A 24,176-nucleotide genomic window follows, 5' to 3' on the forward strand; every position below is an offset into this window, starting at 1 on the left:
GTTGGCGGGCGGCTGACATCCATTGCAATCGCGGCAACTATGCCGCCTTGAGTCGAGATTGACTTAATGGCGGAAACGAGAGAAGTTGCCGACCCATCAGACATGACAAGAGATCGAGGAATGAGGAGGCCGCCAAGGTTAATCTCGGAAACATTCATCTCGGGATTTAATGTGTTGAATGCGTCCCGGAAGGCAGGAAAGTCGCGAGAATTCTATGCTATGAAAAGAACAAGTGGTTAGTATGAATAAAACCGAGGGTTGCAGCGGGGAATGGATAAGGGGTAAGATGCTAACTGTAAGGTATTCCACTCTGCTTGAGGGCCTGAGTCGTTGGCTGGAAGAGGTGCTCAAGATCTTGCCCATTACCCCCAAGGAAATAGGATTGTGGCAACGAGAAGGTATTCCCTGGTAGTAATTGGAAATAAACAGTAGCGCCGGCATCCAGGATGGTGGGCAAGTTCATTAGAAACACCCGAACCAAGTCCCAATACACGTCTAATGGCTCGGCAAAACTAAGAGTAGCGCCTGCCGTCGGCTGATATTGATGCAGTTTGACTGTCATGGAGAGGACGACGCCGTAAGTGCCTCCTCCACCACCGCAGAGAGCCCAATAGAGATCGGAGTTCTGGGTAGGTGTCGCCGTCAGGAACCCCCCCTGCCAGTGAGTACATCCCACTCCAGCACCTGGTCGGCCGCGAGCCCAAACTTGGAGGCTAGAGGGCTAGTTCCACCGCCCTGCGTGTAGCCGCCCGCGATTCCCACAGATGGACAGTCCCCGTCGACGACGACCAAGCCGTTTGCTTTGGCCAACGCTTGAGCTTCCGAAGCCTGGACGCCAGCGCCGATCTTCATGACTTTCCCGGCGTAGGCTGTGGAGGTTTAGTCTAGCACAGACAAGGCCTTGATATTGTGAGTCCATAGAGCGAGCGTACCGGCCCCGGTGGACTTTCCCATATAGTCGTGACCAGTATTTCGAATTACTAGCCAGATGTTGTGCTTCTTGGCGAACGCTACCATCCCCACCACATACCGGGACACACCACATACCGGGACAGCAAAACTCTGTTAAAGGGGCTATGTTCCGCCCACGAATAGTATATTTAGATGTGAAGCAATTCAGACGTATTATATAGCAATCCGACGAGAATTTCTTGGTGTTTAATCCCATTGCTTCCGCTTCACCACCCGACCAGATCTAGTCCGGATCTGAGGGGGTTCTTCTTCTCATCTTCTGACTCTTCTGACTCTTCTACTGGTACTAGCACCCGGCCTCGTCTAGCTGGTCCAGGGGCTGGTTCAGCCTCTTCTATAGCTAGTATAGGCTCACCAGCTGCCAGCGCCTCTGATACAGTAATAAACCGGCGATTGGGGTTCGTTACGGCTTTTCTCTTTCTTCCCGCGCTTGAGGCGGTCCAACTCCTCTTGAAGTGATGCTATAGTCGCATCCTTCTCTGCCAACTGACTCTGTTGGCCCTCAAATGCATGGGCGGCCTTTCCGAACAATCTTCTGGTGGTTGGACTCTTTCCGGCCCCCATATCCTTGATCTCACGAGAATTCTTTGGTGTTGAGGGGGAGTCGTCAGGGGCCCTTTCAGGGGGCTGGTCGACTGGTCCAGCAACTCGATCCTCTTGGATCTCCGGATGGTTCATGGCCTGCCGACGTGAAATAGGCCAGTTGCCCGTCACTTTCCACCCAGACTTTATATTCTGCTTCGTGAAAGCGGCCTCTCGAGCTCTGGCGTAACATCTGATGAAGTTGACCTTGTCAACAGGCCGGGAATCGGTCAAACTAACCAGCTTTCCAAGTTCTCTGCGGTAATAGGCCTTCAGGGAGTTGAATACACCATTGTCGAGTGGCTGAAGGCCGTGGCTGGTGTGGGCCGGCAGATAATAACAGTATACGTTGTTGAGGAAGCATTCGGCCATTCATTCATCCTGGAAAAGGGGTCAGCAACTTTAGCTGGCAGAATATAGCCGTAAAGAAACTAGAAAAATAAGCACTTACCTGTGCGTGACTCCCATGACCATCTAGTATAATCAATCGAGCTTCTCCTTCATCGGCCGGCTTGGTCTGGGGTAGGTAGACCTGCTTCAACCACTCGACTGCGATATGGTTATCGGTCCATCCGTTTGGACTAGTAATATAGTACCAATCGGCTGTTCTCCTAAATTTATCGATAAACCATTGCTTCTGAAGGTCCTTCCCCTTAAATATCACTCCGGGCTTTAAAACTCGGCCATCCGTAGTTACTGCCTCGATGAACGAGGTCCAGGCACGAGTCTGAGCCCCTTTCAAGAAGGTCTTCTTCTTGGGCTCGGCAGAACCAACCACCAGACTATCCAGACCTGTCATATAGTCAGTATAGGCTCAGAATCGACTGGAGATTCAGGGGGGCTCACCAAATCCAGCCATGATGCCGCCCTTATCGACATTGACTGTATTCTCCGGCTTGATCCAACCATATTGACCCTCACGTACGTCAAAGTACTAGTTGACGGCCTTGGGGGTGAAATTGTCGAATCGTACTGCCTCCTGACGTTTGCCGAGCTTTGTCTTTACCCCCTCATGACGATGGACGAATCTATTCACCCAATTCAGGCCCAATGGGCTTCTCTCCATGTCCTCTCCATCCCTGGTCAAAAGATTGACCACACAGGCACGGATCTGAGCATGGGAGGGGGCGTATCCGAGAGACTCTTGACGTATAATCCAGTTAACCAGCCTTTGCTCTTCTCCAGGGGTCAATCTCGACTCTTTTTCGACTTCATCTCGACCTCCTCTTCCTCTCATACGAGCAGACAGGGTTTGCTTCGGCACACTATGCTTCTGCGCTGATTTGTTGAGTGACATGCCATTGTCAGTGACGTCGAATACTGCCTCGAAGAGGTCTTCCTCGGTATAGTTAGGGGGGGCCATTTCGGACTATAACGAGGGCGTATACTGGTGGAGGTATAGGGGGCAACAGTCAAGGGTAGCAGGTCAAAGATTTCAGATTTTCGCAACGCACAGCGAATATCACCTGAGACTAGCGCCGGTATGCCAAGCCCCGAGCGCCGCGATTAGCTCGCAACCTACAGAATCTTATAGAGCGTGCGATTCTCATTAAAATGATGTATTTAACTATTTAACTACTTGAAAGGGGTGTTAGATCACTTATACAGAAGTAAAGGGGGTGTTGGTGTGGTTTGCTGTCCCGCTATGTGGTGGGGGATGGTACCGTTTCGCGGTAGTTGGACACACCGGAGGCGTTGACGGCGTAAGAAACATAGGCGCCGCCAATACATGGAGTATCGCGAGGCGTGAATGGATCGCAACTCAAGTTGGCAAAGAAGGAAGTCATGGGAGAATGGGCGGTCGCGAAGTGAAACGAAGGGCGAGCCCAGTTTGCTTGGATGTCGGCACACTTTTCGGCGTCGTACTCAACCCCAGGAAAGCTATCGTGGCATGGGCTAGCGATTGGCACGGTAGCAATCAGACCACCGCTGATAGTTTCGTTGAAGTCGTTCCATTCTTCAGGCGACGGCCAACAATCGTCCCCGGGAAGCACCGGCAGCACGGCTGCACTCGTGGCTGCGACGTCGCTATCCACACGGCCCCGAAAAGGGCAACAATGGAAGTCAAGGCCACCGTCTGGACTTGAGTCTTGGTCAGTGATTGCCATTTAGATTCCCCAAACATCTCGTGTGACTCGATTGAGAAGTGCTGAAAGCTGAGGCACGTAGTTGTAGTAGTAGTAGAGTAGAAAGTTATATGAAGTGAAGAAAACTGCCCCTTAGCAATAAAAACCTGGCAGTATTAATCAAGTGGCCCAAATGAAAGAAAGACGCATTGCCAGTGTGGCCAACATCCAGCGTGTTGTACCCTTCGGCGCGCAACGGTCTGTCTAGCAGCCTATTGTCGCCGGGGGGCGGAACCGTCACCTTCAAACGACCATGGAAGGATTTTATCCCGGAACATCCGATAGATATGCACGGCAAGGTCTTGTCCCCCTTATCTTGTCCCCTTGCTTCTGCCCCTTGCCTACCGACGTGGCCCCCGTGGCCCCGGCTTGTTCATTCCGTCTCATCCATGGCCCTTCCTCCCACGCAAGGGGGTATTAACCCCCTCATCTGGACAATTGCCTTCAAAATCATAGATGTTCTCTTCATGGGTCTTCGTTTTTGGGCTGCTCGCCTCATCAAACAGTTAGAACCATTTTACAATTCCCACGAAGACGAACCATCCATCCACTTCACATGAACACGATCCATTCATGACAAGCAGTACCTGAATCTTTGACTGGTGTCTTGCTTCGTCCCTCTTCTGAATCAGATCAGATCACGGCACACAGAGAGATGCAGCCTCCGTTCGCGTGTCCCACTGCCACATGGCGCAACGATACCTATGATTCCATTTCCCCTTCGCGCCCAGAGCTGAGTGTGGCCGACAAGACCGTGGTTATCGTCGGGGCAGTATGTCTAGTTCAAATCTCTTGCTGTGCTCTCCTTCGGTGCCCATCAGCTGACACATCTTGTAGGGGAGTGGGATCGGGCGAGAGACTGCGCTGGCATTCGCCGCCGCTGGAGCAACCCATGTGGCCCTGCTGGACCGCACCGACGCCACTCTCAAGAAGACGGCCGAGGCAGTATCGTCCGCTTCCGTCCACATCGCCGACATGACAGACACGAAGAGCTTGGGGGATGCAGCTGCTGCCATAGGCAAGTGGCAAGTACTCGTGCTGTCCTCCGGCTATTGTCCAGATACTGCACCGGTCACCCTATCTACACCAGGAGAGTGGTGGAAAGGGTTCGAGGTCAGTCTCCTTTCCCGCCCCTCTTTTCTTTCTTACTTAAAAGTTACATGCTTACATGATCTGAGCAACCAACGTGCAGACGAACGTCATGGGAACGTTGCTGGCAGCCAAGGCTTTCATTCCAACAGCAGACACGCATGCAACCATCCTTGGCTTGACCTCGGATACCTCGCTTGTGCCCACGTCCTATTTGCCTGGTCTATCAGCCTACATCTCCTCTAAGCTCGCTCAGGCCAAAGTTTACGAGTTCTTGGCGGCGGAGAATCCTGGTCTCTTCGTTGCCACCGTGAACCCGGGCATGGTCGAGACTGACAACTTCAACAGAAGTGGTGGCGTAGCTGACCAGCTTCCCATGGATACAGGTAAGCCGATTCAGATTCCCCTTCAGTCTACTTAGCCACGGCCATAAAGTACGCTGACATTCGTCCTAATTCTTCAGTGCAATTGCCTGCCCATTTTCTTGTGTGGATGGCGAGTCCCGAGGCCGCGTTCCTACGAGGCCGCACCACCTGGGCAAACTGGGACGTTGATGAGCTACAAGCGCAAAAAGAAAAGATCGGCAACGGACTCTTCATGACCGCAGGCTTCAAGGGCCTTCCCTAGACCGATTCAAATTGTATTCCTTCGGCCAATCTAGGAAGTGCTAAGCGGCGATAGTTACGATGGCTTGGTGCGTCGTTCGAGACATGCCCGAAAGGTGATTAGCTGTGACACTGTCTCTGGGGAAGTCACTCCTCTAGGAATGGGTCACTTACGTTTACAGTCACAAGTTGCAAGCTTGTTATTAGTGATTATATTGTTGGCCTGTGATGTATCCCCTTAATGGCGAAAGCACTTCCTTCCACCAAGTTATGCCGTCTCGACGGATAAAGGATCATTTGGTGCCACTGGACCCAGTGTGGGTTTTGCAACTATTATTTATCTATGTATGTAGTGTTGAAACTGATAGCAACGTCAAAAGTCAGTCGGGACAGCTCAAGGCATCCGAGCCCCATGCTCACTACTCTTCACCCAGCGAGCGCCTCTCTGATTGACCGCATACCCATCCGTCACCCCCTTGATCTCATTGCCGCAAAAGACGTTCTGGCCCGAACAATTGGCCAGCGCGAACCCATAGCCGGTAGATGGGCCGTCGCCGCCGCCACCACCGCCACCGACGAGGAACTCCGGGTCGACCGATCCGAGCGCGAGCTCCACGTCGTCGCGCTTCTCGTCGCGCCAGTACAGCAGGCTGCCGCAGTCGGTGCAGAAGCCGCGTTGGTGCTCGGGCGTGGCCACGAAGTTCTTCAGCGACTTCGGCTTCTCAGCGGCCGTCAGAGAGGAGCCGGAAGACGGAACGTAAGTCAGGCAGCGCAGCGGCACCGAGTGCGCGTAGAAGACCAGCGTGCCCGTCTGCCGCCGGCATTGGGTGCATTGGCAGCTGCCGCTCTGCGATTGACGATGCGTGAGCATTCACTTCGGGGGAGGGAGGAAAGAGGATTGATATTAAGGTAGGTAGGTATGTACTGACCCACTGTAAGAAGTCGTGATGTTCAGGGAAGTCCACCTTGTAGCGAATCGAGCCCCAGAGACACCCACCGGTGATGCTCTGGGGTTTGGGGAAGTTCTCTGGGGTTGGTGCCGCCATCGTTGCAGTTGACAGGACAGGACAGGGCAGGACAGAAAAGGGGTGTAATAAAGTCTCGCCTCAATTGGAGAGAGAACCATAAGAGATGTTTAGTTGAATTTGCTTTCGCTTCCTTTCTTCTGGGGGTTTGTATTTAAATCTCACTTGGTTGTCAATCGTTTTGCTGTTTGTCAGGTGGTCACGCCCTGCGGATGACTTTTGATGAGCTCCCCACGTCACTGGCGGATGTTTCGTCCAATAAGAAGAAACGCCACGTCCATTTTCGGAAAACGGCTGCAAGTTATCATGATGCAGGTGCACCCGGGACCTTCGTCTCATCAAGACTCCTTTCGTATCAGTACTTGCTATCCATCCGAAAAGGTAACGCAGACAGGATTACCATCCCCGTTGTTTGAGACTGTGCACATGGTGGTCCACAACGATATATTGAAGGAGAGACTACTAAATGAATGAAGGCTCCAGGAGCTCTAAACCCATCCATTTCCATACTTGATTCGTCCAAATACCCTCGACAAAAAACAACCCTTCCCGAGTAAGGAAACCACCGCAAGAGAGCCAACAACGACTGCATACACCTGAATCCACAGAACCCCAACGTCTCAAATGATTCCAGAATTCCCCCAGGATTCCAGGTGGTCTCCAACATCATACCGACCGTGGTCGAACCCGTCCAGAAGGACCCAGCCAGTCTTGAGATTTGGAATCCGGAGCTTCTCGGAATTCTCAGACAGAGCTGCATAGTACCGGTTTTGGCCCTCATGTCCACTGCCAAGCGGGTCGCTTCCGTACGCATCGTTGCGAGCCGGCGCCGCAGCCTCTACCAGCTCATTGAACCCAGTGTACTCCTTGAGCATCTCGCCAACGAGAGTCTTCTGTGCAGAGTCGTTGTTCACGATGTCGGACAGCATGTTCATCTGTTGCACGAGGGTGTCCGGCTCCTTGGACCACTGTGTGTCATTGTAGAACTGCTCGAAGGCCAAGATGTCCTTCTCGTTGTCGAATGCAAGCTTTATGGCCTCCTTCTGCCCCGTCTTGAACGGGGTAATGACACAATCTTGGGCCCACTCCCCTCCAGGGCCTGGTGGCATTGCTTGATAAAGTTCTCAACTGGCTTTTTGCTGCCCTTTTTGACTCTCTGGAACCTCTTCGCCACAGAGAATCGAATTTGACGTTGGGTCTTCGGATCGTCATTGTAACCTGGTACAGACTCGAGTGCGGTAACAAGGGGCATGAATGACTTGACCTTTTCAAGGTCTTCCTTCAGCTGCGAGGAACACGGCTCTGTAGGCGACTCCTGCGAACACAATACTTAGTATATTGTTCTCTAGTTGGGAGAATACCGATTGCGTTTACCTTTTCCATTGCTGAAATCGTATTTCGCATTTTCTTGGAAGAGGCGGGAACTCCAAGCGCGTTGGACGCAAAGTGTCGGAAAGTGTCCTGATGGAAGATGGCATTGGCTCCTCTCATCTGGCAATGGAGTAGAAGGAAGCCCTTGGTGACGCTCTTGCACACTGCCACCACAACATCTTGGTGCATGGATTCATCGATGCCATCCGCAGGGGTACTGCTCTTTGAGAAGGAGGAACAACTTGTAGCAGATGGCCATGGTCCTACGCCTGACTTCTTCAAGGTACGTCCTTTGCCGTTGATTGCGAAGGCTGCCAATCTGATCCCGACGGTCCCATTCCTCATTGGACATGACGTCGATCTTCCTCCCTGGGCGTCGAATTTCCGCTTCGCGGTCGGCGACCCGCTTGTCGTAACCCTCCAGGTACTTGTCCGACGGGACATTTCTTCTCATCCACTGAGTCATCGTAGAGAGAGGGGGGAAGGAGAGATATCCGGAAATGTATGTCTTCAAAGAAAGGGGGATATGATGCCTGGTGGTTCTACTTTGTTATGTTCGAGGAAGGTAAGTAAACGACGAGGTCGTGGCTTACTTTTATATACGACTTGATTTCTTCTCCCCGCTGAATACCTCATTCGTCGTCACTAATACCTACCTACCTTCTTTCCAAGTCTGAGACCTGCATTCTCGGAGCATTTTATGCATTCCTAAGTTATCGTACGTGTTTCAATACAGAAGCCGGCTAGACGTCATGTTGCCTGAAGAGCAGCCAAATATGTGAATGGCGATCATCTTCGGCTAAGCCAGCCTAACTTACACGTACGTAGGTATGCAATTAACATCTCGTTCGGCACTTTTCCCTCTCTGCGCAGACGTGCGTGCCTGAACCGAATTATGCGCGCAGATATGGATCGACAGGCTCTAGAGACCTAGAAAAGCCTGCGGCCCATGCCATGGAGTGCTGCGTTGCGGGAGGAGTCAAATAATTCTCCATCATGACGGTTGTCTTACTCGTGAGAAATGACGCCAAGTTTGACGGGCCGCTATCGGATAAATCGCAACTGAAGAAACGCCAAAGACGGTTTTAGTGTATGTGCGGACCGTCGACGGCAGATATCAACCTCATCAGTATTATCAGGCAACGGCAGGAGAAAGCTTGAGTCAGATACGATTAGCTTTCCATCAAGTATTACTCGTAATCACGGTATAACCTACCGGTCTCTTGGTAATGAGGGCTGCAAAGAGATTAGATCATCATCCACCTTGACATCCGTCTAACGCGGCAAACAGTTGGATTGAGTTTGTTTGAGTTTGTTGAGTTGAGCGTACTGCCACGACATCCCGTGTCTAGGCCCCTCCAAAACTCAAGGTGCCGTCGCCAAGTACTGTTATTAGTTGCGAGAGTATTAAACCGAAGTCTAGGGGCTTTGAGGGGGGTCTATACACCACCCACTAACCATGCACATATACGGCCTACATCAGACCTAGGAGGCCAGCATAATGCAGTATGAACACTATCTGGTCTCTTCCGTCACTGAGACGGCTGAAAGCCCAGACTCGTCAATCATGACATGGAAGCCTAGGCGACTATGTGAGATTCGTGGCCCGTCTTTCATAGTACAGCTGAAAATGACGATTTCAGGGACATCTACGTACGTTGTTAAAGAGCGGCGCTATGAATGGGCACGCTTCTCCAAGGGGGTAAAAGGGAAACGTTGGAGATCTGAGTGGATTTACATTAACTCTGCGCAGCAGCCAAAACGAAAGTAAGACTGGTGGGCGAAGGTGTAATTGATTATTTATCTAGATATAGGGCTCTTCGTTAGCGACCAGGTGTCTGGTTTCGGGCATTGCTCTGGTTCATTCGATAGGGGGTGACGGACAAGTATAGGAGTCAGGTTAATCAACCGCTCCCGTTACATGTTTAATAAGTCCCCCTTAGGCACAGGTAACAGCTAATTTCATTAGACTTCGAGTTCACTACCTCACGATAGATGATTCATTAGTCTTTTCATTCATTGGGTGGTTTATCGTACAATGTATATCCTTTCGCCCAGCGATCCAGATCGCCAAGTTCACCTATCGAATGAGTGGACCATGTAAACAGGCCGAAACTTGATAGGGCCCAGGTAAGTCGACCGCATCTCCTGACTGCGCCGCTTCTTCCCCTCGCTCTTCCCCTGCACCTCGACGACGTACTCGCGCCGTGCCTCGATCAGCGTCTTCTCCAGCAGCGCCTTCGTGCCGGCCCACCACTTGGCGCTGCAGTCCTCGACGACCTTCTCGAACTCGCGGCAGAGGTAGCGCATGAAGATGCCCGCCTGCCCGTCGTACGTCGTCCACCGGCCCGCCGCGCGCGGGCGCGTGCTCAGGATGGCCCGGACCCGCTCCATCTCCGCCTCGTCCTCGAGCGGCACCACGAGCACCTGCCGGTTCTCCCGGAACAGCTGGGCCGACAGGTTCGGGTCCCACGACCGGTTGAACGCGGGCGGCGGCGAGGGGGCTCACGGCGATGTCGATGTAGCGCAGGTTCGGGAAGCGCTTGGCGTCGGCGAGCTCCTCCTGCAGGAACTTCTGCAGTTGTTCCTTCCGGGGTAGGGCCGCGACGTCCTGCTCGTCCCAGAGGACGAGGCGGCTCATGGGGTGCAGGCTGTTCGGACGATGTTCGAACTGTTGGATACGCTGGTGGAGAGCTTGTGCTTCCTTGGACTCCTTGAGTGCGTGGGAGGGATGTGGGTATGGCCAGCGCATGGGCGAGCCCAGCAATTCGCGAGCCGCAAGCTCGATGATGTAGTAATCGAAGCTGTGGTTGAACCAAGTTCTCTGCAGCATACTATTGCTCACCATCGTCATCGTCATCAACTGATCCGAAGCAGTCGCAGCCGTAGCCACGGGCCTGAAGACGAAAGAGCCATATCGCCGTGCGATGGCCAAAGACTCCCTGGAAACGCAGCCGATGGCGGGCGGACCAAGCCTATTCGTGATAAAGCCTTTCTTGCCCTGAATGTGGCATCTGGGCGCAATGGGCTGGAGGGCGTAGTCCCAAATGAGCTCGCGCACGTTGGTAGGCAAGTCAGAGAACTGTGTCCTCGCCAGAGGTGATGGGAGTAGCGCGCTCATGTTGCTTTTGGAGGAGAGACGGTTGTCCATCCTGGGGTTGGCTGGGAGGTCTGCCACTGCCTCCAAGCTGGAGGTGTGCAGTTAAGGGTAGAGTGACCGAAGGGAGATGATGAGACACAGGATGACGCTGTGTGACTTTCCCTCCTTTATTTTATTTTTATCTCCCGGGTGAATGCAAGGGAGACTTAGCTTGCGATCCTGCACCTTGATCTTAAGATGTGTCACCAAAGCTGCAGCATCGTCAGGTGGAAGCGACGGAATTAATCTGGTATCCGCAGATTTGATGGTTATCCCCAAGTCCATTATTGTTTGCTACTCTGCAGAAGGCTCGACTCTTTGACGGAAGCATCTCTCTCCATCACAACGGATCATGAATGTTGCTTCTTACCTCTCATTGTCGCGTTTTGATATGCGAGTAATCATTGGACGTACCATGATGCAACTTGAGACATTCCTGAACAAAGAATGCAGGCATCGATTAACAGGGAGTTTCCCATCATGTACCTACCTTTCTACCTACAGTTGAAGCTGATTGACTACCTCCGTTCATATTTTGCCATTCTCTTTCCAGCCATTTCTGTCTGTGCCTAGCATTTGTGGCATTGCAGCCTGTGCCAGCCATGCACTTTCAATATCCACACTTCTGGCTCAGAGCAGGCCACAATTTTGCGGCTTCTTTTGCTCATGTCTTTTTCTGGTCAACCCGAGGACGGCGATGACCGCCTTGGATGTCATCCGCATTGGAAAGTCTTGAACGTAAGTATGACTCCATCGTCATAATCATGCCGTTGATTTGTGGGAGGAATCTGCGAGGCGAGTAGATATGCTATATTCTGATCGAGTCCCAACAAGCTATTATGGATTAGCGCAACTGTTCTCGCGCTCCTCAAGATGAAATGCGCACCATCTTCAGCCATGATACTCGAGTAAATCCATACCCCAAGTCTTCGAAATATTCAACATTTAATTACTCGAAACTCCAAAAGTGTCCTATTGGTTTTCTTGCAAAAGTAAAATGAAACCTTACGGTCTGAGAATGTGTAGTAAATACATTAACTGAGGTAAATAAGTATGGTTCGGGGTATATGGCGAGCTGTTCTACCTCGTGACTTTGACGTAGCATCCCTCTAAGCTGAGATGAGACTACTCGCTTAGGCGGCTGAGGTCATCCTAGAGTTCTGCATGCACTGATTTGATTGATAACAGAACCTGGCAGGGCTTGGCCGTTAGATAATCTCGTCTCGCTTGTTGGGCACGGCTGGGAATGCAACGGGAACCCACATGGCTACCTGCGGACATAAACCCGGTTCCACGGCGGTGGTCTCGACTTTTAATAGCACGGCCACTGCATGCACTGCTCCTGTGTGTAATAATCATGAAACCTTGGAGAAAGGGAGGCACCAGTTTCCCCCATGGGTGACTGGAAGTTTTTAGCGGCAGGGACGGCGGTTTCGACAAGTTGATGAATTTCGCATCCATTACTAAATGGGTATGTCGTCTTATAAATCACCGCATTACAGTTCCTAGAAGAGAAGACAAGACGCCTATTGTGGAAGGTGAGACCACGTTCCTGGTCAAATGTCCGGATACCACCCTCACGCCATCCCGCTCCTCTACTAAGCAGACCTCTTCTCAAATATCAGTCGAGTCGTTGTAGGACCTCTATTATCCGGGATCCCATTATGGACAGATATCAGCGTAGTACCGAGTCCTCCTCGCTGCGACGAACCAGACCTGAAGGGACCATGGCGCGCATGGCATGACGTTGCGGAGGCTCTGTTCTATCTGCTGCACTAGCAATCCAGTAGAGCAAACCTTATGGCATGCTGGCATGTCTTCTCTGCCTTGCCGCAATAGCATCGTGTGATATATGGATCGGTGCAAGGTTCCGTGCAAGGTCCGAGATTAGAAAGCTGACGTTGCAACGCTGCCATGGATTGCGATCGAAGAAGACAGGCAAAGAAAATTCCTTATACGCCTGCTTGGCACCTTATCTAGATGAGGCAAATGCCCCCAGGCTCTGGTTTGGATGGATCCTTGGCGTTCGTCCGTACCCGCCGGGACATTTTGACGTGCTGCACAGGAACGGCTGAAATCTTCCATTTTTACTCCGTACTCTGATTTTCCTAATGGAGTAATGCGGCCTCGCACGAGTCATGCTAGCGACTCTCCCACTGCCGTGTCCCAGGTGTCCTGTCCCTTGGGAAATTGAGGACCGAGAAGCCTTCAATGTTCTTCCTTGCCTTTCCGACAAACAGGTTCGTCTGGCACCTGCCACCTAACGGGAAGATAAAAGTTAAAATCTGGCCAGGATTAGACGGCATCACAGCAGTAAGATTGGCCGGGTTTCATGCCCTTTTGACTTATCCTATTGGTGGATGATGTAGTATGACTAGTAGTAAGTTGATACGGCCACCTTTGTAATCCCTTGCCATACTTGCCTGCATGCTACTAAGTGCGCCTGCAGGATCTATTTCTCGGCGCCGACATGCGCCGACAGGGGGAATTAGCTTGGTTGCATGCCCCGGTGATTATCGGCTTCGAAGCCTGGTATAGGTCATGTCGACCACGAACATGACGAAAGAGGCATAGATACGACTAGGCTATAGTGGATGTCGGCAACAACCAAACCCCCCCAGCAGATGGGGACTGCAGAGAGAGGGTGTTGAAGTATCAAAGCATAAAAGGCTGGCTGCCGTGACTTCCCATACCTGACCACCGATCTGCACTCACATCTTCGGGACTCCCACCGCTGTCACTCTTTACCAGCCCAATCTTAACCTTATTCACTCTCTATACCCGTCCTGCCTGATCTACACCATGCGCTACTCTCTGATCACCGCCACCCTGGCTTCGGGTGTCTTCGCCGCCAGGCCCTTCCTCAACGAGCCGGACACCGGCATCGTGGATGCTCTTGGCCCAAACTTTCCTGTCGGCTCCCTGCCTGACATCAAGGACATGGTCGCCTTGAACGACTTCGAGTGGGCTGCCCGGAATGCCCTGCCCGTCAAGAACTACACCTACTACCGCAATGGAGCCGGCGGCGAGTGGTCTTACAGGAACAACCTCGAGGTGTACAACCGCTACCGCTTCAAGCCGCGGACGATGGTCGATATCACCAAGGTCCAGGACAGTCTGCCGTAAGTTGCTTACCTCGCAACTACAAGGACGTATGTCCCATGTCTCGGAATACCCGAAGTCTAATCCAAGCTTAGTACCTCTATCCTCGGCCACAACTTTTCGGCTCCCTTCTACATCAGCCCCTGCGCCAGGGCCGATTACGCTCATCCTCAGGCTGAGATCAACCTGGTCAAAGGAGCTGCTGCCGCTGGCATTCTCTCTACATCGTGAGTGACGATATACTATCGTTTTGTGAAAGTCATAGTTGCTGATCATTGCCATCACAGCCTTCCCTCTACTCGTCACTGCCAATGGAGACTATCGCCGAAAACGCCGCAGAGAACCAGACTCTTTTTGCTCAGCTGTACATCCCCAACAACGATACCCAGACGCAAGCCCTCTTTGACCGTGCTGAGAAGGCCGGTTACAAGGCCATCGTCTGGACCATCGACTCTCCCGGCGATGCCAGCCGACAGCGTGCCGCCCGCTTCGATGTCGGATCCTCGTAAGTATTATCCCGTGAAGTCTTTATTTCAGTGTGCCAGTGGAATAAGCGTAAACTAATCAATCTGGTTGCCACAGAAACGTGGAGTTGACGCGCAACACCTGGGAGGACCTGGAGAAGTTCCGCACCATGACCAAGCTGCCCATCATGCTCAAGGGCGTCCAGACGGCCGCCGTGGCCAAGGCCGCCATCGAGCATAAAGTGCCGGCCATCGTGCTCTCCAACCACGGCGGCCGCAACCTGGACGGCTCGCCCTCGGCGCTCGAGGTCGCCATCGAGATGTACCAGGAGGACCCCACCCTGTTCCAGCAGATCGAGGTGTACGCCGACGGCGGTGCGCTACGGCACCGATGCCCTGCGCCTGCTGGCCCTGGGTGTTCGCGCCGTGGGTGTTGGTCGTCCCTTTATGTACGCCAACGCCTTCGGCCAGCCCGGCGTCGAGAAGGTCGCCCAGATCCTCAAGCACGAGCTGACTGGCGACTCGGCCAACCTCGGCGTGCCGGACCTGAAGAAGATTGACGCCGACGTCGTCAACTGGACGCAGAACGGCTGGTACTCTTAGACAGGCACATCGAAATCGTCTGTCTGGCCAAAACCTCTAAAGAGCGTCGTGGGTGCAGCTTGGGTTGGCCAAGTAGTTTGAGACCCTAGAAAGGGGCGAACAACTTCGTGTGATCTCGCTTGTGCAGAAATGCCATGTTGTTTCCATGTGTTGGGGATGCCCGCCCTGTAGCACCATAAGTTCAATTCATGACTGTATATATTTAGCCTGTATATAAATGAGAGAATACGAGAAATGCGATACCCTCATCCTATACCTGCTACTTCCACTTGATAAATTCGTCGTGTGTCGTTGTTAATGAGGAAGACAGGCTAAAGATGCACTCACTACCCAATGTGTTAGCCTCCCTAGTTGTTTCTATCTATATAAGTATTGTCCCTGTGTGAAAAAGTACCAGCTTATATGCGATTCTATTGATAGTCTGTTTCTTTGAATTTGTCCTCTATGCATCAAGCTTGAGCTCGTCTAACATGCCATCGATTTTCTGCAGCAGGAGTTGGTAGTTGACCGCATCCGATGCGAATTCATCATCGACCAACTCCCCGTCTAGCGTGCGCACGACACCATTAACGCCGCCTTTCGCCGCCTGCTCAGCGCCATCCCTGACGTCCGGCGGTGCCTCCCCGTTCTGCTGCTGCTGGGCCGCCTCTGTTCCGGTCTCCTGCGACTGCGACTGTGACACAGCGGCGCCAGCCAGCGACTCCGCCCGCGCCGCGTCGATCTCGCCCTCGTCGTCGAGCATCTCGTCGAGCCCGGCGTCCTCGAAGCGCAGCCGGAAGCGCTCCGACAGGTAGTAGCGGATATCATCGAGGAGCTCGATGGTGTCGGTCTCCTCGCGGCGCGTGAGGCGCGCGGCCGACTCCTGGATCAGCTCGGCGAACTCGTCCTCGTCGACGTAGTCCTCGAGGCGGTAGGCGATGTAGCGCGCCGCGAACTCCTCGAGGCGCTGCACCTTCAGGTCCCACGCGGCGTGGATGACGTCGTAGACGTTGATGGGCTCCATCTCGGGCTCCTGTTCCTGGGCCTGTTCTCCTTCTTCGCTGGACTGTGGTTGCTTGTGGTGCGTGTCGTCGCGCGTCCGGTCCACCCAGGCATCGTTGTTACCGCTCCCCAGGGCGCTGATGGCGACGGCGGCCTTGGTTTTGAGCTTGTCGAGGAACAGCATGTCCGCGGCGTACAGCAAGTCGAGCCCTAGCTCGAGCGGGCACTCGGCCTTCTCGGTGTAGAGGAAGGCAAGGATGAGTTCCAGCACCTCGGGCGAGCAGTCGACCTTGACGACGTGCAGGTTCTCCGACTTTTGGGCCTCCATGAACTGCGACGAGAACATGGTCTCGAAGTAGGGCGACCGGATGAGCATGGCCTTGTGCACAGGATATAGCGTGGCCTTCATCTTCCGCCTCTTCTCGCCGTTCTGCTGTGCCTGAGCTGTCGCCGCCGCTGCCGCGGGCCCAATGGGGATACCGTTCGCAACGCCCGCTTCTTCTTCTTCGCCCGTCTCATCATCCTCGCCATCTTCCGTACCAGAGCCGGCTTCATCGGCTCGAAGTAGGCAGTTAGCGAAGATCGAATTATCATGACGCCACTTGACGTCCTGCACCTTGGAGACGTCGACAACCATTTTGTGCTTGATGATCTTGTCGTAAAAGAAACCCTCGATCTGACTCGCAGCCCGCGCCACCTCGTCTTGGTGCCGTTGGCGCACTAGCCGCCTGTCGCTGGCCCCGAGAATGGCCTCCCATAGCTTGGTCACCTCGAGCTGCTTGCTGATCTTGTCGATGCCCGTCAGGATCTCCTCCTCGCTGTGAGAGCTCCAGGGCCGGACAACATCACGCGGGATGTCGCCGAGGTACACATATCGCATGACGACATGGAAGGAGTCCACCGGGATGGTCTGGGGAAGCTTCCATGTGGTCGTCTCCGGTGCATCGGCCAGCTTCCGCTGGAAATAGGGGGACCTAGCCGAGAGAATAAACTTGTGGAGCTGAATCGTCTCGGTTGCCGCCGTCACCTCGATATCCGAGGTTTTGGGAGATTCCTTGGACAGGAGGGATGTGAGGTGAGCGGCCCATGGCTGCAGGGGATCTGTGGATTTGGAGTAGTCATATCGCAGCAGCAGATTCCGTATCTTATCATTGAGCGCGTTATATATGCAGCGCTCTCCTTGGAAGGTGTCTCGCTCAGCCAGGGCTCCAGACTCCAGAAGCAGCTGCACCAGTTCGAAATGGCCGCAGAGACTCGCCTGTTGTATGACGACGAGTCAGCGAATATGTATCTCACTTATCTCCGATCCAGTGCAATTATAACACAGTATTCTGTAGGTTGCATACTATGATGAGCGGGGTGTAATCAAACCTATCCTTGCCGTTGATATTAACACCAGCCGATATGAGCTCCTGAGTTCGCTTGAGATCGCCTCTCCGGCAGGCCAGGAGGAGCTCCTTGAACTCCTCGCTGTCGTCGAGCGGATTGTCGTCCCGGAGGACACCGCTTTTCACCAGTTGCATGTCATCTTTCAGCTTGGCCTCGAGCTCGTGCTTGCGGAGGACCATGATTGCGAATATATACTAGGTTATTAAGATAGAATAACCGGGAAGAAGATTGAAACTGAAACGGCTTGGTAATATTCCTTTTGGGGAAATAAGAGGAGACGTTTGGACGGCTTGTCATGAAGACCTCCAATCGGCGATAGCTACCTCATACAATTCATAACGTGCCTACCTACATGGCTCATAGCTGTGGCGATCTCATGGTGGGGTTACTCACTGGCTGGACTGAGTCGAACTGCCAGTAATAGCTTTAGGCCAGTCACGTCGCTCCAGCCAACGCCATCGATCGGGCATTCTTTATATCGATGCGTGTGCTCTGCGGGAGAAGAAGCAAACGGCAATACTTGGAACAACTCTCCGCGTGCTGATGAAGCAGGATCCGCTTTGCGCAATTGACGATCTTTGATACATTCTTGATACGTCCGACGTTGCTCCTCAATCAACATGGGCAAAAAAGAAAGGGTCTTACAATTTACGTCAGTCGACGTGGTATTGATTTGCTGTGATGCTGCAGGCAGGTAACCAGCCCCGTGCTGGCCCGAGCTTCTCAATTGCTGCCACTTGGTTACTGGCCTTTAAGGTTAGTGGCAGTTGGTTGGCAGGAGGTTCGGGACGAGAGTCAGGCGTCTCCCAATTGGACCCGCCCAAACATGGCAGTAGCTGGCAGTAGCTCCTTCTGTAGTCCCGGGCAAAAGTGCTGTTGCTTGGTCGACCAGCTGCCCGAAATCAACATGGGGCGGTCGTGAATGATTCAACCCAACTGTGGCCCTGCCTTTCACGCAAGGAGAAACAGCACCGCAGAGGCATTCCTTGTGTACATTGTACTTTCCTTAACTTGCCCGTAGCAGCCAACAACTTATTTTTCTGTTGCACTCCCGATACCTACACCTATTCAACCATCTATCACTCCAAGCAGAGAAGAAAAAACTTGCTTTCAGCAACCACTTCAAACGTCGACTCGACGACGACGACTACTAACCCGATTGCCCTGGCTTGTATCCTTAAGGTAGCTTATGGCACAGCAATTACAGCAGCTACACCCCCCATCCCATTTTTTGTGAAGTTGCCGGTTCATCATGACTGAATCCGATAGATATGAGTGCCTGGAGAAGATTGGTAAGACATCTCATCGCTTCCTCTGGCACACACTCAACCACCACGGACTGTACTAACCGCTGCTGTTCACCCACTACAGGCCATGGCTCCTTTGGTATCATCCGCAAGGTCAGGAGGAAGGCCGACGGCATGGTCCTCTGCCGGAAAGAGATCAGTTACCTCAAGATGTCCCAGAAGGAACGGGAACAGTTACACGCCGAATTCCAAATCCTGTCATCCTTGCGACACCCCAACATTGTCGGATACTACCACCGAGAACACTTGAAGATCTCCCAAGACCTTCACCTCTACATGGAATACTGCGGCAACGGCGATCTCGGCCGAGTCATTCGAGAACTCACCCAACAGAACAAACACGCCGAGGAAGCCTTCGTCTGGAGCATCTTTTCACAGCTCGTCACCGCCCTTTACAGGTGTCATTACGGCATCGACCCTCCGGATGTCGGCAAGCACGTTCTGGGACTTGGCGCGACCGCGAAGCCTAAGATCCCACCAGGAGGAATGACTATCCTCCACCGTGACCTAAAGCCTGAGAATGGTAAGTGATGCATCATCTCCATTGTATGCTGCCGTGGCCGGCGACTAATTGCTGATACAACCACAGTCTTCCTGGGAGAGGATAACTCGGTCAAGTTGGGTGACTTTGGTCTGTCCAAAGTAATGCAGTCACACGACTTTGCCTCGACATACGTCGGTACCCCGTTTTATATGTCCCCAGAGATCTGTGCCGCTGAGCGGTATACCCTCAAGTCGGACATCTGGTCGTTAGGCTGCATCATGTACGAGCTGTGCACGAAGGAGCCCCCCTTCAACGCGAAATCACACTTCCAGCTGGTCCAGAAGATCAAGGAGGGAAAAATAGCACCTTTGCCTGCCATCTACTCGGCTGAGCTTATGGGAGTGATCCGAGATTGCTTGAAGACGAACCCAGACCGCCGACCGGACACGGCCTCCTTGCTGAATATGCCCGTCGTCCGTTTGATGCGCAAGGAGCGTGAAGTGGTAGATATGGGCAAGTTGGTGAAAATAAAGGAGGATGCGCTGGAGAAGAAACTCAAGGAAGCCGAGCGCAAATTGGAGAACGAGAAGGCCTTTGTAAGACAAGAAATTGAGAATGGTCTACGGAGAGAGTGGGAGGTGAAGGCTCGCTTGGAAATCGACCGCCTGGTCAGTGAAGAGATGGAGCAGCTCCGACAAAGATTCGAAGCTGAAGTATCAGCGCGAGTTCATGAGGAACTGCAAAAGAAGGCCGTCACTTTCGCCAACGTCCAACAGTCTCAAGAGTTCACCTCGTCAGCCAAGTCCGACTACCCCCAGTCGATTGGCGGAGCGAGCACAGATCTGGACGGCGAGTTCCCTTCGACTACTGACATCACCGAACTCTCCATCGACTCCCCCGAGCCTGCGCCTCCCAAGAAGACCAACCGAACCCCCTTCGGCCGAGCTCAGACCATGTTTGCTGGTCCCCTCGGAACACCCATGGATATCGAAATGGCATCCCCATCACCTATTCCCCTTGCCGCCTTGTCCCTATCACCGCGCCGCAACGCCGCTACTAAGGTGCCTTCGTCCAACGTGCCGGCCATTTTTGCCGAAGCCGACAACGAAAAGTACCGAGATGCCGATCCGGTCCTCTCGGAGTCCGAAGATGACGATGAGCCGCTGGCTCCATCGCCAACTCGCAACGTCCGATCCAACAAGAACCCCTTTGGCCCAAAACGGCCTATCCTTCCAGCCACCAAGACGGCTCCAATGGGCCGCTTGAGGACTCAGCAAGGTGGTTTCAACAACGTTAACAAGCCCATTCCTTCTTTGCCGCCTAACTCATCGATTCCCGAGCTGCAATCCAAGGCCAGCAACTGTGCCTTGCGTGGCAACTCGCCCCAACCGTCGTCTCAGCAAGATCCCCTCTGCTGCCAACTTGAACTCGCTTAACAATGGGGAGAACGGCATCCAGCGCAAAAACTCGCTGAAGGACCAGCAGTCAGAATCAGCCCTTAGCAAGGTCACGGCTAAGAACAACCTGAAGGGGCGCACCCTGGTAGAGTTACAGCAAGCTCGCGCTGGCGGACGCGGCGTCGAGAATGGCAACATGAACATCAGCCCCAAGCGCGCATTTAAGGATCGCATTGGGAACCGAAGCCAAGACAGCACCCTCGACCCCCCAGCTATCTGGGACCCTGAGAAGGGATGAGATGCCCAGCCCGTTCCTGGCGCGTAGGAAGCCCATTCTCCGGGTCTAGGCTTCTCGGCGCAGACTTCCCCCCTGAAGTAAGTTGCTACTTTCGAGAGCAGCACAACAATAACGAATACGAAAACAACAAGAAGTGATTTGGCATCTTGCATCATTTTCCACTCATTGCATCGAATTTTCCTTTTCACTGTACAAAGGCAAACTCACATACAAGATACCACCGAAAAAAACAACTTTCGGCATAATACCTGCCAACTTGCGCATTTTTCATTTGTACCGCCGGTTTGGCTGCATGAAAGACAGGGAAGGAGACGGACGTTTCTGACTTGGAAGAAGAGGGTATTTTGGCTCTTCGCATTGCGGACCATTCACCTGGAGAATGGATACGGAAGGGGGTTCTTGACTATAACGACGACATGTTTTAGGGGGGTTCTACAGGGTGTGGAACAAGGCGTCTAATTTTGGGATTTTGGGTACAACTGTATGAGTTGTTGCCTGGTTGTCATTTTTTCTCACTTGCATTTTGCTTTGCGGTGCATTGTTAAATGAATGTCTGCATGCAAACATGGCGAAAAGCGTTGGTTGGTGGTGAGTTCAGGGGTTGTGGTTGCTGCATATTGTGGATGTTGTGTAGTAGTAGTATGGTGTATGGTGTGGCATAGCACGTTGGATTCTTCTCGAAGTGGCGTGCCGTGTTTTTTGTTTTTTTTGGTGTTTGTTGGAGTACACTCATGGCTTTTTGTTTCATTTGATTGGTTTTTCTCTCTTCACTCATGCTTGGTAGAGCGAGTATTGAATCCGAAACTACATATCTAATTTTTGACGGGCGGCGATGAAGTGATTTAAGGGGCTGCTTCTTCTCTCTGCTTGGTGCACAAGTACGATTCTCAAGCCACTATTTTGCTATATTGAGCAGCGGACACAGGGGTAAGTCACTTTGTAAGGGAGTGCTTGTACCTCGAGGATATCAAATGTGACATGGTTTTACACACTTCTTTCAGTTCGAATATACACTCGCACTTCTGTGTTATAAGCTTCGGCAGCATTCCCTAAGGGGAGGCTATACATTGATATATTCAAGCTACTATTGCTGTTTAGACCGGATATGCCCAGCTACAGCCAGTAATCTCGCATCATCCCAGAACTGCCCGATGAGCTGTACACCTCCGAAGTCTACCGGGTCTTCCTCGCTCTTGGGGAGGGCCATGGGGATACTGATGGCCGGCAGACCCGCCAGACTGGCCGGCACCGTGAAGACGTCGTTCATGTACGAGTCGAAGGGGGTCTGTTTCGCGATGTCGCTCAGCTTCGGCGGCGTCGTGGGCGCCGTCGGGCAGAGCAGGAAGTCGACTTGGGCCGGGCCGAGCTTGGACTCGAGCGGGACGGACTCGTCCATGTCGCTGAGGTCGAACTGCTGCTGCTGTTTGTTGCTGCCGTCGTCGTCGTCGTCGTGCTCGTTTTCTAGCAGCGGGTTGGACAGGCGGAAGACGCGGTCGAAGTCGCGGCGCACGAGCCGCCGCACCCGCTGCGCCTGCTTGAAGTAGTTGTCGACGGCCTCGGCGCTGAGGGTGTAGGAGCCCAGCAGGATGCGCCGCTTCACCTCGGGGCCGAAGCCCTCGCCGCGCGTCTTGGCGTACAGGATGCCGTTGAGGGCGTCGCTGCTATCCTCGGCCGAAGCTGAAGCCCGCTTGCCGTAGCGGATGCCGTCGTACTTGGACAAGTTCGAGGCCGCCTCGGCAGGCGCAATAACGTAGTACGCCGAGAGCGCGCTCTTGGTCGAAGGAAGAGACACCGGGACGACGCGGCCTCCTTGCTCCTTGATTTTGTCGGCGACCTGCAGCCATCCGTCCCTGATACGGGGACTGAGCTCCTCAATGTTGTACTCGATTGGCAGGCCGAAGGTCAAACCGCGTAGACCTTGCGACTGGAGGTCTGGTGGTGGTGGTTGCGTCCTTCGAGAAGAGAGGTAGTACTGGCGCACCGAGACGCACCTCTCCCGCACCGTCGCCGGAAGGGACGTCGGGTCCTTGGGGTCGTGCTCCATGCACACGGCGTGGACGATGTCCTGTATGGGCGCCACCTCCCGGGCGAGGAGCCCGACGGTGTCGAGCGAGTTGGCGTAGGGCACGACGCCCCAGCGCGAGAGCATGCCGTACGAGGGCTTGAAGCCGACCGTGCCGGTGTAGGCCGCGGGCATGCGGACCGACCCGCCCGTGTCGGTGCCCAGCGCCACCGTCGCGTGGCCCAGGCCAACGGCCACGGCGCTGCCGCCGAGCTACCGCCCGCGGAGCGGCCCTCGCCCTCGCCCTCGCCCTCGAGCAGGTGGCGGTGGTGGGAGACGACGCTGCCGTACGGCGTGTGGGTCGAGTGCGTGCCCATGCCGAACTCGTCCATGTTGGTCTTGCCCAGAGCTCCGCGCCCAGCCGCTCCTGGATCTGCGTCACGATGGTCGCGGTGAAGGGGACCTCGTGGCCCGTCAGGATGCGCGAGGCGCATGTCGTCGGCAGGCCCTGAGCTGCGATGTTGTCTTTCACAGCGAGTCGGATTCGCGACGCATCCGGAGGCGGAGGGGGGGTTGCTTCGTCCACTATGTTTCAATGCTTAGTCCTGAAAGGATATATTGCGAAAACGGGGTGGTTTGCGTTTCTTCGTGGCAATGCGAACTTACCTCCGGCGATGAAGGCATTTGTCTTGGTCTGTAGACTCGACGATGCCAGTCGTAGTGGGGACGTCCTTCTCAGCCTCAGGGATGATAAGACCCCTGAAGGGATCTTGGAGCGGAAATGCCTGACATGTGCAGACATGTAGCCCTCTCAGATGTGTTTGTCGCTCTAAGTATGAGAGCGTCTAATACAGCCTGGTGGAATCGCGAGCGTAAAGTACCTAGAATTCGCATTTGAGCTTCGCAACCGGTAACGGGTGCGTTGCCTGAGCTTACCAACTTACCTAGTCCATTCTAGGTAGTACTTGGTAGGTAGCCAGTAGCCTAAGGTTAGCTGCCCAATAGCCTAACAGGCCTGGCCCACTACATGTAGACTTATCGGGCAATTGGTTGGAGGCAGCAGCTTATCACGCTGCAGGTGAATGACGCAGGTACACTACAGGCATGGAGGCAGCTGATCAACGGTTCCCTCAGGGTCATCCGTCTTCTGATCCGTCCCAAACACCGAGCTACACATCTCATACACAGTGACACGCGGCTTTGCTTTTCTCTCCTCATAATCATATTTGATCATTCTAGG

The 24,176-nt window shown here is 53.5% G+C and overlaps 11 protein-coding genes across 11 annotated transcripts; 3 read left to right on the plus strand and 8 right to left on the minus strand.

Moving 5' to 3' along the window:
- Positions 1-212: 212 nt before the first annotated feature.
- Positions 213-2,413, minus strand: PG994_004582 (FAD-binding protein; the record flags this gene model as incomplete). The annotated part of the gene is made up of 6 exons (XM_066855991.1): positions 213-217; positions 295-625; positions 670-869; positions 1,380-1,857; positions 2,006-2,346; positions 2,401-2,413. The coding sequence occupies 6 exons, from the start codon at positions 2,411-2,413 to the stop codon at positions 213-215; spliced, it is 1,368 nt and encodes a 455-aa protein (XP_066718158.1).
- Positions 2,414-3,197: 784 nt separating this feature from the next.
- Positions 3,198-3,662, minus strand: PG994_004583 (isoamyl alcohol oxidase; the record flags this gene model as incomplete). Its single annotated transcript, XM_066855992.1, has 1 exon — positions 3,198-3,662. One exon carries the CDS (start codon positions 3,660-3,662, stop codon positions 3,198-3,200), a length of 465 nt encoding a protein of 154 aa, XP_066718159.1.
- Positions 3,663-4,335: 673 nt separating this feature from the next.
- On the plus strand, positions 4,336-5,396 carry PG994_004584 (NAD(P)-binding protein; the record flags this gene model as incomplete). The annotated part of the gene is made up of 4 exons (XM_066855993.1): positions 4,336-4,452; positions 4,518-4,793; positions 4,873-5,155; positions 5,233-5,396. The coding sequence occupies 4 exons, from the start codon at positions 4,336-4,338 to the stop codon at positions 5,394-5,396; spliced, it is 840 nt and encodes a 279-aa protein (XP_066718160.1).
- Positions 5,397-5,768: 372 nt separating this feature from the next.
- PG994_004585 (Mss4-like protein) lies at positions 5,769-6,420 on the minus strand (the record flags this gene model as incomplete). Its single annotated transcript, XM_066855994.1, has 2 exons — positions 5,769-6,221; positions 6,304-6,420. The coding sequence occupies 2 exons, from the start codon at positions 6,418-6,420 to the stop codon at positions 5,769-5,771; spliced, it is 570 nt and encodes a 189-aa protein (XP_066718161.1).
- A 599-nt stretch (positions 6,421-7,019) lies between these two features.
- PG994_004586 (uncharacterized protein) lies at positions 7,020-7,508 on the minus strand (the record flags this gene model as incomplete). Its single annotated transcript, XM_066855995.1, has 1 exon — positions 7,020-7,508. The coding sequence occupies one exon, from the start codon at positions 7,506-7,508 to the stop codon at positions 7,020-7,022; it is 489 nt and encodes a 162-aa protein (XP_066718162.1).
- Positions 7,509-7,963: 455 nt separating this feature from the next.
- Positions 7,964-8,236, minus strand: PG994_004587 (uncharacterized protein; the record flags this gene model as incomplete). The annotated part of the gene is made up of 1 exon (XM_066855996.1): positions 7,964-8,236. The coding sequence occupies one exon, from the start codon at positions 8,234-8,236 to the stop codon at positions 7,964-7,966; it is 273 nt and encodes a 90-aa protein (XP_066718163.1).
- A 1,610-nt stretch (positions 8,237-9,846) lies between these two features.
- PG994_004588 (uncharacterized protein) lies at positions 9,847-10,921 on the minus strand (the record flags this gene model as incomplete). Its single annotated transcript, XM_066855997.1, has 2 exons — positions 9,847-10,218; positions 10,280-10,921. The coding sequence occupies 2 exons, from the start codon at positions 10,919-10,921 to the stop codon at positions 9,847-9,849; spliced, it is 1,014 nt and encodes a 337-aa protein (XP_066718164.1).
- A 2,790-nt stretch (positions 10,922-13,711) lies between these two features.
- Positions 13,712-15,078, plus strand: PG994_004589 (uncharacterized protein; the record flags this gene model as incomplete). The annotated part of the gene is made up of 5 exons (XM_066855998.1): positions 13,712-14,031; positions 14,107-14,200; positions 14,299-14,516; positions 14,594-14,797; positions 14,826-15,078. 5 exons carry the CDS (start codon positions 13,712-13,714, stop codon positions 15,076-15,078), a joined length of 1,089 nt encoding a protein of 362 aa, XP_066718165.1.
- Positions 15,079-15,520: 442 nt separating this feature from the next.
- Positions 15,521-17,627, minus strand: PG994_004590 (BTB/POZ domain-containing protein 3; the record flags this gene model as incomplete). The annotated part of the gene is made up of 2 exons (XM_066855999.1): positions 15,521-17,317; positions 17,406-17,627. 2 exons carry the CDS (start codon positions 17,625-17,627, stop codon positions 15,521-15,523), a joined length of 2,019 nt encoding a protein of 672 aa, XP_066718166.1.
- Positions 17,628-18,700: 1,073 nt separating this feature from the next.
- PG994_004591 (kinase-like protein) lies at positions 18,701-20,934 on the plus strand (the record flags this gene model as incomplete). The annotated part of the gene is given in 4 exon segments (XM_066856000.1): positions 18,701-18,740; positions 18,820-19,278; positions 19,345-20,629; positions 20,640-20,934. The coding sequence occupies 4 exon segments, from the start codon at positions 18,701-18,703 to the stop codon at positions 20,932-20,934; spliced, it is 2,079 nt and encodes a 692-aa protein (XP_066718167.1).
- Positions 20,935-22,018: 1,084 nt separating this feature from the next.
- On the minus strand, positions 22,019-23,430 carry PG994_004592 (uncharacterized protein; the record flags this gene model as incomplete). The annotated part of the gene is made up of 2 exons (XM_066856001.1): positions 22,019-23,209; positions 23,275-23,430. 2 exons carry the CDS (start codon positions 23,428-23,430, stop codon positions 22,019-22,021), a joined length of 1,347 nt encoding a protein of 448 aa, XP_066718168.1.
- Between the last annotated feature and the right edge of the window lie 746 nt (positions 23,431-24,176).

Source organism: Apiospora phragmitis (genome assembly GCF_038363925.1).
Source record: "Apiospora phragmitis strain CBS 135458 chromosome Unknown utg000005l:1.0-4161743.0:1.0-4166827.0, whole genome shotgun sequence".
NCBI classification, from domain to species: Eukaryota; Fungi; Ascomycota; class Sordariomycetes; order Amphisphaeriales; family Apiosporaceae; genus Apiospora; species Apiospora phragmitis.